Source organism: Balaenoptera acutorostrata, chromosome 14 (assembly GCF_949987535.1).
Source record: "Balaenoptera acutorostrata chromosome 14, mBalAcu1.1, whole genome shotgun sequence".
NCBI lineage: Eukaryota > Metazoa > Chordata > Mammalia > Artiodactyla > Balaenopteridae > Balaenoptera > Balaenoptera acutorostrata.
This window is the reverse complement of record NC_080077.1, coordinates 58363652-58377485: the sequence shown is the minus strand read 5'-3', so window position 1 is coordinate 58377485 and position 13834 is coordinate 58363652. Positions and strand designations below refer to the sequence as shown.

Below are 13834 nucleotides of genomic sequence, written 5' to 3'. Positions count from 1 at the left end.
TGTACCCTCTGACTTTTGATTGGTTTTGACTAATGGGAAGCCCCAGAAGGAGATCAAAGGGAGGGAAGACAGCGAGGTCATGGCTTCTATCCTCATGGATCCCTCCTGTAGTTGTCTTATACTGCTTATATGTCTCAGCTGAATATCACTATTCTGCTCAAAGTGGCATCCTGTGTTGGGACCCTGACTGATAAAAGAATCAGAACATAAATGTAGAGATTGGTCCAATAAGCACGGGGCCAATTCCTCCATAGCAGTAGACAAAGGAAAGAGAAAATGAGCACAGATAAATGGCTCTGGTGGGTTTTGTGGTCTGAAGGTAAAGGTATCACATGTGATTGCTTTTAATTCCTTGCTGAGGTAATTAACTGAGTATTAGAGTGGGAAGCTGTAAGTATAAAGAAAAATGGATAAAATGTTCATCTCATAGAGTTGGAAATGGCTACTACCATAAAATGTTTAAGGATATTAATTTTAGGTGTAAACAATTAGCAGTGTTCTACTCTTCAGGAGTAGGCACGGGAAAGACAAAAAGTTGTTTACGTAAGGCATGGTTTTGTAAAGCCGAATACCCAAGCACAAGACGGGCAAAGGGCATGAGAATGCATGTAGTATAGAAATTATACTAGTGGACCAAGGGAGGTAGGGCTGACAATAAAGTGAGGAAGGGGTTGATGGATAGTGGGAAAATGTGGAGGTCACTGTGTTAGAGGTCTTTATGGAACTGAAGAATTGTAGGCATGCGTGTGATTGAACTATGAGTTGGATTAATGGGCTCTTAGAAATCCTAATTCAGAGGTATATCATTTCCTGAGAAATGCAGAGTGCAGTTTTGATCATGGGAGAGGGAGGCTAAATGAGAGAAGGATTTGGCAATGAGGAGGTAAAAGGATTGAGTGTGACCATGTTGATCCAAGTGGATTTTGAATACAATAGAGAAGGTTGATAAGATTTGGAAGAGAGAAAAATTGTCATCCAGTTGCTAAAAATTTGAAAAGTAAAGGCTTCTCTTCCCACTTATCCCACAGAGCTTAGTAAATCTTCTGATTCAAATTTCATTGGATAACAGCAATTGTAAAGAGAGAGCCTGGTGTAGGAGGGTGGCATGAACCTCAGAGAAGCAAAGATTATCTCAGGAGGCAGGGGAAGAAATGGTCTGGGGCCACAATGAGGGGCAAGGGAAGGCACCAAATGTGCTTCTGTCCCTGAGGGGTGTAGGGGTGACACTGAAGAGAGTCTCTGGGACAGAGGATATAGTTCAGTAAGGCAGGAATGAAAGGGACATTGCAAAAATTGCGTGAAGATGTGGAACAAGGTGCTGATCTTTGAGCAGGACTTCCTTCCCACAGTGGAACATCAGGAGAGCAGGAAACTGATCAAGCTAGAGTGTGCATGAAACAGTAGGATCAGGCCAGGTCAAAGGATATGGGAAGAAAGATGGAATTAGCCTTGTTTCTGAGATGAGTATGGGCGAGCTGACACATTGCTGTTTGTCCAAAACTTCTTTAGGTATTATGGCCCTCATGAGATGACTGTTGTTCTCCCGGGGTTGGGAAGAGGGTGATTGCATTGCTAGATGGACTGGCACGGCAGCCTCCTAAGCTTTTTCACTTTGCAGTGTCTTTCTCTAAGAGAGAAGCTTCCAGAGGCTTTACCCATTGTCAAATAGTAAATAGTAGAGCCAACTGCACCCTGGTTTAGTTACAGGACAATCTGTCACACCATGCTCCACCCACTCCAAATAAAATATGCTAATACATGGATTCTCTTAGCCCTTAGTAAAACATATAATCTTTTTTTTTTTTTTTTAAAGAGAACAAGTTCTCTGCTGTCTCTCTCTTTTTTTTCTTTTTAATTAATTCATTTATTTATTTTTATTTTTGGCTGTGTTGGGTCTTCGTTTCTGTGCGAGGGCTTTCTCTAGTTGCGGCAAGTGGGGGCCACTCTTCATCGCGGTGCGCAGGCCTCTCACTGTCGCGGCCTCTCTTGTTGCGGAGCACAGGCTCCAGACGCGCAGGCTCAGTAGTTGTGGCTCACGGGCCTAGTTGCTCCACGGCATGTGGGATCTTCCCGGACCAGGGCTCGAACCCGTGTCCCCTGCATTGGCAGGCAGATTCTCAACCACTGCACCACCAGGGAAGCCCCCTTAAACACATTATCTTTAATAGGAACTGCTTTGCAGAGCCTTACAAGATTTGGCTCCCCACTTGCTCTTCATTCTTACCTTGTTCAACTAATTCCCTCACATACTGGATGTGACTTCAATCATATTGATGGCTGTTGTCCTCGTCCCTAAACACTCTAGTATCATATTGATCTCAGGCTTTTTACTGCTGTGTCCTTGTCCTGAGATGCTCTTCTTTAAGATTTTCAAATGGCTAGACTCCTTCTCATCTTTTAGGTTCTAGTGCATGTTTCATCTCCTCAGAAAAGGTTTCCAGACATATTACTCAATTCTGTCTTATCTTCTCTTATCTTGCCAAGTACCTTGATGTCATTCAATATCTTATTGCCCTAGTTTATGTTTTTATACAATTTATCAGCATCAGAAGTAATGTGTTCTGGTCGTTTAGGCATTTATTATTGTTTTCTTCTCCTATATCATAAACTTCATTTCTCAGGGATTTCTCATTTATATAGAGGAGGGCTGGCTCATAGTAGGCTCCAAAAAATCTTGTTGGATGAATGCATAAACACTCGATAAACGTTAGTTTCTTCTTCTATATTCTAAAGTAAGCTACTACTTTTTCTCTTATAATTATAGTAGTAGTAATTTTTATGGTTCTTAGAACAAAATGTGATAATGTATATAAAAGTCCCTAATTCAGTTCTTAGCACATGATAGGCAATTAGGTAATGACTTTTTTTCATTCTTTTATCAATAAATCTCAGTGAAACAGCACACCAGAAATTAATTATATGGTATAATTCAAATTGGGGTATTGTAATCATAGTGAAATTATGTCTTAGTATTATACATTGTATAGTATATATCTCGTTATGTATTATTTATTATATGTGATATAAGATGTGGTATAAGATATATATCATTTTTATTATATAGTTGTGGCAAAGTTATATTTAAATATTCTCTTGTGAGACACAAGTATTCTCAAAGTAATCTGCCTTCTTAGTGTTTCAAACTATATTAATTACAGTTAGAAGAAAATAAAATTGACTGTTCTAAATTAATGTGAAATTTTCTATCCTGTAAGAAACTTAAAATTGTGATAGTAAGTTTCATGATTAACTGACACTTCCTACCTTCATGTTCGCTGTTTCCAGGAAGAACCCTATGTCCTGTTTAAGAAGTCTGACAAACCTCTTTATGGAAATGATCGATTTGAGGGGTATTGCATTGACCTCCTCAGAGAGTTATCTACAATCCTTGGCTTTACATATGAAATTAGACTTGTGGAGGATGGGAAATATGGAGCCCAGGATGATGCCAATGGACAATGGAATGGAATGGTCCGTGAACTAATTGATCATGTAAGTCCATTTTCTCATTATTTATTAACTTTGGAAGATTTCTAATAGATTTACTTTTTTTTTTTTTGATGGTCAGGGTTTAATAATGTCAAAGAACAGTAATGTATTTTAAGTAGTTATTTTTTTCAATAATGTTATTAAAAGTATATATTATTTTTGTCAAACATAAAGGATATAAGGGATGTATATAGTTCTATTAGAGACAGATGTCTGTCTTAAATTAACTAGTAGTTAGTGATTTAATATCTTGAAGTATTTGCTCCTAATTTGTAAAATGGAATGTGGTTTCTTTTTTTTATTATTTAACAGCTTTATTGGAGTATAATTTAATTGCTTTACAATGTTATGTTAGTTCTGCTGTACAACAAAGTGAATCAGCTATACGTATACATATATCCCCATATCCCATCCCTCTTGCATCTCCCTCCCACCCTCCCTATCCCACCCCTCTAAGTGGTCACAAAGCACCGAGCTGATCTCTCTGTGCTATGTGGCTGCTTCCCACTAGCTATCTGTTTTACATTTGGTAGTGTATATATGTCAGTGCTACTCTCTTACTTCATCCCAGCTTACCCTTCCCCCTCCCCGTGTCCTCAAGTCCATTCTCTACGTCAGCGTCTTTATTCCTGTCCTGCCCCTGGGTTTGTCAGAACGTTTTTTTTTTTTTTTTTTAGATTCCATATATATGTGTTAGCATACGGTATTTGTTTTTCTCTTTCTGACTTACTTCACTCTGTATGACAGACTCTAGGTCCATCCACCTACTACAAATAACTCAATTTCGTTTCTTTTTATGGCTGAGTAATATTACATTGTATATATGTGCCACATCTTCTTTATCCATTCATCTGTCGATGGACACTTAGGTGGCTTCCACATCCTGCTTATTGTAAATAGTGCTGCAATGAATATTGTGGTACATGACTCTTTTTGAATTATGGTTTTCTCAGGGTATATGCCCAGTAGTGGGATTGCTGAGTCATATGATAGCTCTATTTTTAGTTTTTTAAGGAACCTCCATACTGTTCTCCATAGTGGCTGTATCAGTTTACATTCCCACCAACAGTGCAAAAGGGTTCCCTTTTCTCCACACCCTCTCCAGCATTTATTATTTGTAGATTTTTTGATGATGGCCATTCTGACTGGTGTGAGGTGATACCTCATTGTAGCATTGATTTGTATTTCTCTAATGGTTAGTGTTGTTGAGCATCCTTTCATGTGTGTGTTGGCAATCTGTATATCTTCTTTGGAGAAATGTCTGTTAAGGTCTTCTGCCCATTTTTGGATTGGGTTGTTTGTTTTTTTGATATTGAGCTGCATGAGCTGCTTATATATTTTGGAGATTAATTCTTTGTCACTTGCTTTGTTTGCAAATATTTTCTCCCATTCTGAGGTTGTCTTTTTGTCTTATTTATGGTTTCCTTTGCTGTGCAAAAGCTTTTAAGTTTCATTAGGTCCCATTTGTTTATTTTTGTTTTTATTTCCATTTCTCTAGGAGGTGGGTCAAAAAGGATCTTGCAATGATTTATGTCACAGAGTATTCTGCCTATGTTTTCCTCTAAGAGTTTTATAGTGTCTGGCCTTACATTTAGGTCTCTAATCCATTCTGAGTTTATTTTTGTGTATGGTGTTAGGCAGTGTTCTAATTTCATTCTTTTACATGTAGCTGTCCAGTTTTCCCAGCACCACTTTTTGAAGAGGTCTTTTCTCCATTGTATATTCCTGCCTCTTTATCAAAGATAAGGTGACCATATGTGCATGTGTTTATCTCTGGGTTTTCTATCCTGTTCCATTGATCTATATTTCTGTTTTTGTGCCATAAGCATACTGTCTTCATTACTGTAGCTTTGTAGTATAGTCTGAAGTCAGGGAGCCTGATTCCTCCAGCTGTTTTTCTTTCTCAAGATTGCTTTGGCTACTTGGGGTCCTTTGTGTTTCTATACAAATTGTGAAATTTTTTGTTCTAGTTCTGTGAAAAATGCCATTGGTAGTTTCATAGTGAGCGCATTGAATCTGTAGATTGCTTTGGGTAGTATAGTCATTTTCACAATGTTGATTCTTCCAATCCAAGAACATGGTATATCTCTCCATCTGTTTGTATCATCTTTAATTTCTTTCCTCAGTGTCTTATAGTTTTCTGCATACAGATCTTTTTGTCTCCTTAGGTAGGTTTATTCCTAGATATTTTATTCTTTTTGTTGCAATGGTAAATGGGAGTGTTCCCTTAATTTCTCTTTCATATTTTTCATCATTAGTGTATAGGAATGCAAGAGATTTCTGTGCATTTATTTTGTATTCTGCTACTTTACCAAATTCATTGATTAGCTCTAGGAGTTTTCTGGTAGCATCTTTAGGATTCTCTATGTATAGTATCATATCATATGCAAACAGTGACAGTTTTACTTCTTCTTTTCTGATTTGGATTCCTTTTATTTCTTTTTCTTCTCTGATTGCTGTGGCTAAAACTTCCAAAACTATGTTGAATAATAGTAGTGAGAGTGGGCAACCTTCTCCTGTTCCTGATCTTAGGGGAAATGGTTTCAGTTTTTCACATTGAGAATGATGTTGGCTATGGGTTTGTCATATATGGCCTTTATTGTGTTGAGGTAGGTTCCCTCTATGCCTACTTTCTGGAGAATTTTTATCATAAATAGGTGCTGAATTTTGTCAAAAGCTTTTTCTGCATCTATTGAGATGATCATATGTTTTTTACCCTTCAACTTGTTAATATGGTGTATCATATTGATTAATTTCCATATATTGAAGGATCCTTGCATCCCTGGGATAAACCCCACTTGATCATGGTGTATGATCCTTTTAATGTGCTGATGGATTCAGTTTGCTAGTATTTTGTTGAGGATTTTTGCATCTATGTTCATCAGTATTATTGACCTGTAGTTTTCTTTCTTTGTGACATCTTTGTCTGCTTTTGGTATCAGGGTGATGGTGGCCTCATAGAATGAGTTTGGGAGTGTTCCTCCCTCTGCTATATTTTGGAAGAGTTTGAGAAGGATAGGTGTTAGCTCTTCTCTAAATGTTTGATAGTATTCACCCGTGAAGCCATCTGGTCCTGGGCTTTTGTTTGTTGGAAGATTTTTAAGCACGGTTTCAATTTCAGTGCTTGTGCTTGGTCTGTTTTTATTTTCTATTTCTTCCTGGTTCAATCTCAGCAAGTTGTGTTTTTCTAAGTATTCGTCCATTTCTTCCAGGTTGTCCATTTTATTGACATAGAGTTGCTTGTAGTAGTCTCTTAGGATGCTTTGTATATCTGCGGTGTCTGTTATAACTTCTCCTTTTTCATTTCTAATTTTATTGATTTGAGTCCTCTCCCTCTTTTTCTTGATGAGTCTGGCCAATGGTTTATCAATTTTGTTTATCTTCTCAAAGAACCAGGTTTTAGTTTTATTGATCTTTGCTATTGTTTTCTGTGTTTCTATTTAATTTATTTCTGCTCTGATCTTTATGATTTCTTTCCTTCTGCTAAATTTGGGTTTTGTTTGTTCTTCTTTCTCTAGTTCCTTTAGGTGTAAGGTTAGATTGTTTATTTGAAATTTTTCTTGTTTCTTGAGGTAGGCTTGTATAGCTATAAACTTCCCTCTTAGAACTGCTTTTGCTGTATCCCATAGGTTTTGGATCATGGTGTTTTCATTGTCATTTGTCTCTAGGTATTTTTTGATTTCTCTTTGATTTCTTCAGTGATCTCTTGGTTATTTAGTAATGTAGTGTTTAGCCTCTGTGTGTTTATGTTTTTTACGTTTTTTCCCCTGTAATTCATTTCTAATCTCATAGCGTTGTGGTCAGAAAAGATGATTGATATGATTTCAGTTTTCTTAAATTTACTGAGGCTTGATTTTTGACCCAGGATGTGATCTTCTTAAATAATTCTGAAAGCTTCCCACTTCTCTCCATCTCCACGGTCACATGGATTAAGTTCCCAATATGAGAATCTTCCCCTTTTAATCTGTTATCTAACTATATCATTCAACTAAAGTCTTGTTTCAGGAAGAGAAATCTGATCATGCCCCTCTTTTGCATAAAATCTTTTAGTAGTTTTCATTGTCCTAAGGATGTAGGACCAACTGTATAATATATTTACAAGCCCTTCTACATTTGGTTATTGTTTCTCTCCTATGGAAATCTTTCTGACCCTTCAAATAGACTCTCAGACCTTCTCCACCCTGCTTTCTGTGTTGGGAGGTTCTCCTACATAGAATAAAGCAACAGGGCTTCCCAGTCCGTGGTCCAAGGGAGAGAGGAGAGTAAGGTTAGAATATTTATTTTCCTCTTCATTCCCTGAGATGTCGTCTTGAGCTGGCTTGTGCCCCCACACTGAATGTCACAGTTTCTCATAATGCTGCCTGCTCTACACAAATGTCTCTCCTTCTCTCAGTTCCAGTTTACACCCTACATGGCTTTGTTTAATTCTGATCTTAGGGGTGGTTACCGCTTAGCTGCTAATAGCCTTGGGTTCCTGCACCATCCTTTAAAATTTCCATTCACCAATGGTTCTCAAAGTATATTCCATAGACCTGCAGAATCAGTATCACTTTCAAACTTGTTAGAAATGCAGATTTTCAGGTCCTACTCTAGACCTACCAGGTCCAAAACTCTGCAGTGAAACCTGGCAATCTCTATTTTAACAAGCCTTACTGGTGAGATTCTGATGTTCCCTGAAGTTTGAGAATCATAAGTCCTTTTGTGAGTAAACCCTGCTCAGGTATCTTCATTTGAGTGTGCACCTATTTTCTGTTGAGACCCTGACTGGCGAAGCTTTTTATATTTTCACTTATCCTGCTCTCTCCAGCCACATCCAGGTGGGCTTTATTCAGTCTTGTTCTCCTTTGCCTCCAGTCTAGTTTTCTGTCCCCAGCACTCTCAACCCCAGTCCAGCTCACCTCATCTAAATTGCTTTTGCTTAGTTTTAGAAACACTTCCCCAGTGAGGCTTCCCCATCCCACACCAGGAAGCCCACCTGCTATGAGTTTCCACATTGTTCTTATTACATAACACCATCACACTTTATTTTAATTACCAGCTTAATATCTATTCTATTTACTTGCATGTAAGTTGTATAATAGTTATACTATCAAGCAAGGCTATTTCCTTTGCAAGTGTAAGAAACGCGGCTAAATATAGCTTACACAAACATATTTTTTTAAAAGCCCCACATTACAAAAAACATCCAACAGTGATTTTCACTTCAAGTACATTGTATCCAGGGTCTTAAAGTAGACCATTGTATGTATTGGCCTCTCTTTCACTGCCTTGTTATCTCTTGGCTTTGCTCACTTTATAGATTTTATTCTTAAACACTTTCTTTCCACATGGTGACAAAGGAGGCTCAAGTTGGCACTAGGCCAGTGGCTCTCAACTAGGGGCAATTTTTTCTCCAGGAGACATTTGGCAATGTTGGGAGACATTTGTATTTTCACAACTTAAGGAGGTGGGAGAGATGTTGCTACTGCCATCAAGGGGCAGAGGCTAGAGATGCTAGTCTCTAAATAATGCACAAGATAGCCCCTCACGACAAAAAGTTACTTGCCCCAAATATCAATAGTGTTGAAGTTGAGAAACTCTAATCTAGGTTTATCTGTTTCTTAGAGTCCTCCTTCTGAAAGAGATAGTGGTCTCCTTTTGCCAAAGTGTCAGCAAAATCTATTGCAGGGTGTTGGGGTGAGGTGGGAGGGGTGTCAGTTGGGCCAGCTTTGGACCATATGCCCATCTGGGAACTAATCCATAAGGCTGGGGTAGAGGAGGTGGTTATTGGAATGGCCAGACTTGGATCATATGTCCACATCTGGAACTGTGGGACAGAATCGGCCACATCTGAATTATGGTACTTATAATATTTATGTGAACTTGGGGGCAGAGGCAAGCAATATTTATTTTAAACCAACTATGTGCCAATCCATTTTCTAGATGTTCTAGGTTTTACTTGGTTAAGTAGAAGGGGAGTAACCAGCAAGAGGCTGAATTTATTCAGGTGTTGTGATGGGGAAATATAATTAAAAATAAGATCTTCTTCCAATCTAGAAAACTTCTCCACAAAGCAAGAAGAAAAAGAAAATTTTATTATTGAATAAGCGTTACACGAGAATGTGATGTACACTATAGGCAATTTGCTAAGAGATTGCAAAGACAGAAAGAAATATCACCCTTGTTATGTAGCCAAGCAGACACAACGCATTACATACGTGTTCTCAAGATAAGCAATAACTAGTCCTCAAGAAATCTTGAAAGTACTATTTATCACACATAGTTCATATTAAATTTATTTGGTAATTGAGGTGACCATCTGTGTTAGATAATTGGCTTTATACAGTAGAAAAATAAGCTTCTCATATCTTTATGACAGCAGGTAGATTTTAGGCACTTGCCCACCAAAGTTAGCTCCTACCCTCCCACAGAAATTTGGAGTTAGGGTGCGCTCTTCCTTAGTGATTCCTTTTCAAGGACATACTTCCCAGGTCCTTGAGAAAGGCATCCCCTGGTGAGAAACCTGGCAAGAGGCTTAACTAACTTTTAAAGATTTATATACATTTCAAAAAGAGAGAGAGAGAAAGGACTTATAAGTTTTCTTAAGTAAATGTTCTAAGAAAAGGGGAGGGGTCTCTTTGATTATTTTCAATAGAGAGAATTGAGTCTCATGTTTAATTTGTATTTGTACTTACAGTTGCAAATCTAATTATTTTAGTAATAACTGTTTTTACCACCTTCTTCCCTCTCCTTCCTTCTTGAAAGGACCCTCAATGTATAGGGTTTGACAAGATCTCTCAAATTCATTTTAATCTAACCAGGGACAGTTCTTGGTGGTACAATATGAAGATAGCACCTCAGAAAGTTATTAGGAGAAAGTGGCTCCCTGAGGCATTGTTAGTCCTTGGAAAATGACAAGCCTTTCCCCTAAAAGTACCTTCCTCCACCATCATTTCCACAACAGGGCTGCATAACATGTGTACTAGTAAGTACTTGGTGAGACAGTTGTGGGTTCAAGTCCTAATTCTTTTACTACGTACTTTTATGCCTTGGGCGCATTGCTTTAAACTCTTTAAGCCTTAGTCTTCTCAAAAATAAAATAGAGATAATGTCATATTAATAATTAGGAATTATATATATATATATATATATATATATATATACACACACACATATGTTTCCTAATGCAGTGTCTGACAAATAATAGATAATCAACAAATGGAGACATAATAAGTTTGAACTAATAAGTTCAAAGTTTTTGTCTTCTTACTTATCCTATATTTCTACTATAGTGTTTATGAGTATTCTTGTTGAAGACTAAAAAGTATAATATTTAGACAGTATTACAATGATAAAGATGTAGGGATTATAGTTGCTATTGATATTAATTTTATATTGAATTATAGTAAAATCAGTGTTAAGTTTTAATGTAAAATTTATTAGTTGGAACCTTCAATGTTCAAATATCTCAGTGTTTTCCTACCTAAATGATCATGTCTTGTGAATGATAGCTTTATATTAGAATTAATTAAACATAGGGAAGAATTAATAGGGGATCGAATTCACTGTTAGATTGGCAAGAGGTAGGATAAAGGGGGAAAATGATGTTTAACAAAGCAGGGGCACTTAATTTTTTTGAAAATTACTATTGAAGATTATTATTATTATTTTTAATGTTTATTTATTTATTTTCTTATTGGTCATCCATTTTATACACATCAGTGTATACATGTCAATCCCAATCTCCCAATTGAATATTATTTTTAAATCAAATAAATCATTACTGGAAAAGTCAAAATGTTTTTAGATCTTCTTATATTTATTTTATGACTTGGTATTGTGTCAGATTTGAGTTATATGTATGACTGAATGTTAAGAGATTTATTTTCCTTGCTTGAATTCTTTAAACCAGAACTTTTGAAATATACATATACCACAATGTTCACTGCAGCACTATTTACAATAGCCAGGATGTGGAAGCAACCTAAGTGTCCATCGACAGATGAATGGATAAAGAAGATGTGGCACATATATACAATGGAATGTTACTCAGCCAGAAAAAGAAACGAAATTGAGTTATTTTTAGTGAGGTGGATGGACCTAGAGTCTGTCATACAGAGTGAAGTAAGTCAGAAAGAGAAAAACAAATACAGTATGCTAACACATATATATGGAATCTAAAAAAAAAAAAAAAAGGTTCTGATGAACCTAAGGGCAGGACAGGAATAAAGACACAGATGTAGAGAATGGACGTGAGGACACAGGGACACGGGGAAGGGGAAGGGGAAGCTGGGATGAAGTGAGAGAGTAGCATTGACATATATACACTACCAAATGTAAAATAGATAGCTAGTGGGAAGCAGCTGCATGGCACAGGGAGATCAGCTCTGTGCTTTGCAACCACCTAGAGGGGTGGATAGGGAGGGCGGGAGGGAGACACAAGAGGGAGGAGACATGGGGATATACGTATGCATATAGCTGATTCACTTTGTTATACAACAGAAACTAATACAACACTGTAAAGCAATTATACTCCAGTAAAGATGTTTAAAAAAAAATTCCCCGGAAGCTCATTATTTGGTATGTTTCATGAAATATTAATAGTATGTCCTACTACAGAGAAAATAAAGGAGCAATCTATGCAGTTTTTCATTAATATAGATGACTACTCTTTTTAGTATTTTAACTCTAAGTGGTCTTTTCATCAGGCTAACCATCATTTGAGATTTATGATGATTGGTGACCTGGATCGTTCTATTTGAAATTTGTTGGGCAGATATAAAAGCTGAAAATTTTTGTGAACCATCAAACTGATTAAAATCTTTATCAGGACACTATTTTACTGTATCAGTTCACTGCGTCCACAGTCTTCTGTATTGAGGTATATACATGGTAGCGTTCATTTGCTTCAAATATACTGAAAATAACTAGGAGACACAAATAACAGGATTGCAGAAAGTGTTCAGCATTCAGGAATATTTATTGAAAGAGTGACACAAATGGTCCACAGTGTGCCACAACAAATGTGAAACTCAAGCATCTTGCTCCTTAGAGAATATGTGACATATTTTCCAAATGCTTTTCTTCTTATGTTGTCTTCCAGGGGCCGCAATGAAAGTGTCTATTCATGCTCCAAGGAAAGAAATAAAGAGTGACATATTTTCCTCAGAAAATTAAAAACATCATAACTTTTTGTATAATATTTTATGAAATATTTGATCGAGTTTTTCACTCTTAAAAGCAAGCTTAGCTATTGAACCTGACATAGAAGTGATGAGTACACAGAAACTTGCTAATGCAACCATTGTATTAAGTTGGACATACATTTACTTGTAGCATTGGGCTACGTATTCCTTATGGCTAATAACTCATTTGTGGGCTCATGAGACAACTGTTTTTTGTTATTCATAAATCCAACTAGAGTTATTCATAAGCATGAGGGGAAACACCTAAGCTGCAATAAGCTAGCAGCACATATTATTATGGGACTCCTTGAAGGAGACAAGGGCTGTTGCATTACTTTCCAATCTTTGGTGATGTTTGCCTTGGCAGTGGAAAACCAGGAAGATTTATGCTTGTAAACATCCGTACATAAGTTAATAAAGCAGGATGTCAAGCCTCTTTTTGTGCAGGCTAAAAATAGACCTCAGATCTGTCCCTACCTTCCAGTTTTACACCCACCAACCTAGTTCAGACACTTGCCACCTCATTATGTATTTATTATGTACCTCCTGCCTCTTCTTTAGGAATCCACCTACACATTATAGTCGTGTTCTTCTTTAATAACTAGTGACTTCTCAAAGCTGTCCCACTCAAAGTATTGCAGAGATGCCAATAGATTGTACTATAAACTTTCAAGTACGCATGTTGACCTTTCATTTATTTCTCACTGTCCCCTGACACCTAGTGGTTCATGCAGTCCTTAAGCTCTTTCACCTTGTCACCTGTTTTAAAGTACACCTCCAGGGTTCCATGTTGGGACTCTGCTTACCTAGGCTTTTCCTGATCATTTCACACTTCTAAAGAGCCCACTTTTATGAACACCTGTAGAACTCCTACTTCTGGTGCTTGATCACAGACACTCCTTGCTACTTGAAATCTTTTGTCCTTTCATCTTTCACACAGAATAAGCCCCAGCTGGAGGCAAATTTCCGAATGCCTTTAAGCCAGTGATCTGCAGGGGGCTTCTCTGATCTAGTGTCATAATGCTGATAAAATCTGTGAGGGAATACTGTGTACTCATACTCCTCAGATCTATAGTTAGTTCTTAACTGCAAATTTGGGAATTTGGGTGCTATCTATCTATCTATCTACCTACCTACCTATGCCGTGTAGCCTTGGGAAAACTATTTATTCTGTTTTAAGG

At 37.2% G+C, this 13834-nt stretch overlaps 1 protein-coding gene across 7 annotated transcripts in view; it reads left to right on the top strand.

Moving 5' to 3' along the window:
• GRIK2 (glutamate ionotropic receptor kainate type subunit 2) overlaps nt 1–13834 on the top strand; it is a 639626-nt gene that overhangs the window by 461504 nt on the left and 164288 nt on the right. For all 7 annotated transcript variants that reach the window (XM_007169640.3, XM_007169639.3, XM_028163387.2 and 4 more), the window contains one exon: nt 3286–3492. In XM_007169640.3, coding sequence (XP_007169702.1) covers nt 3286–3492 — 207 coding nt within the window. The remainder of the gene's footprint in view (nt 1–3285; nt 3493–13834) is intronic.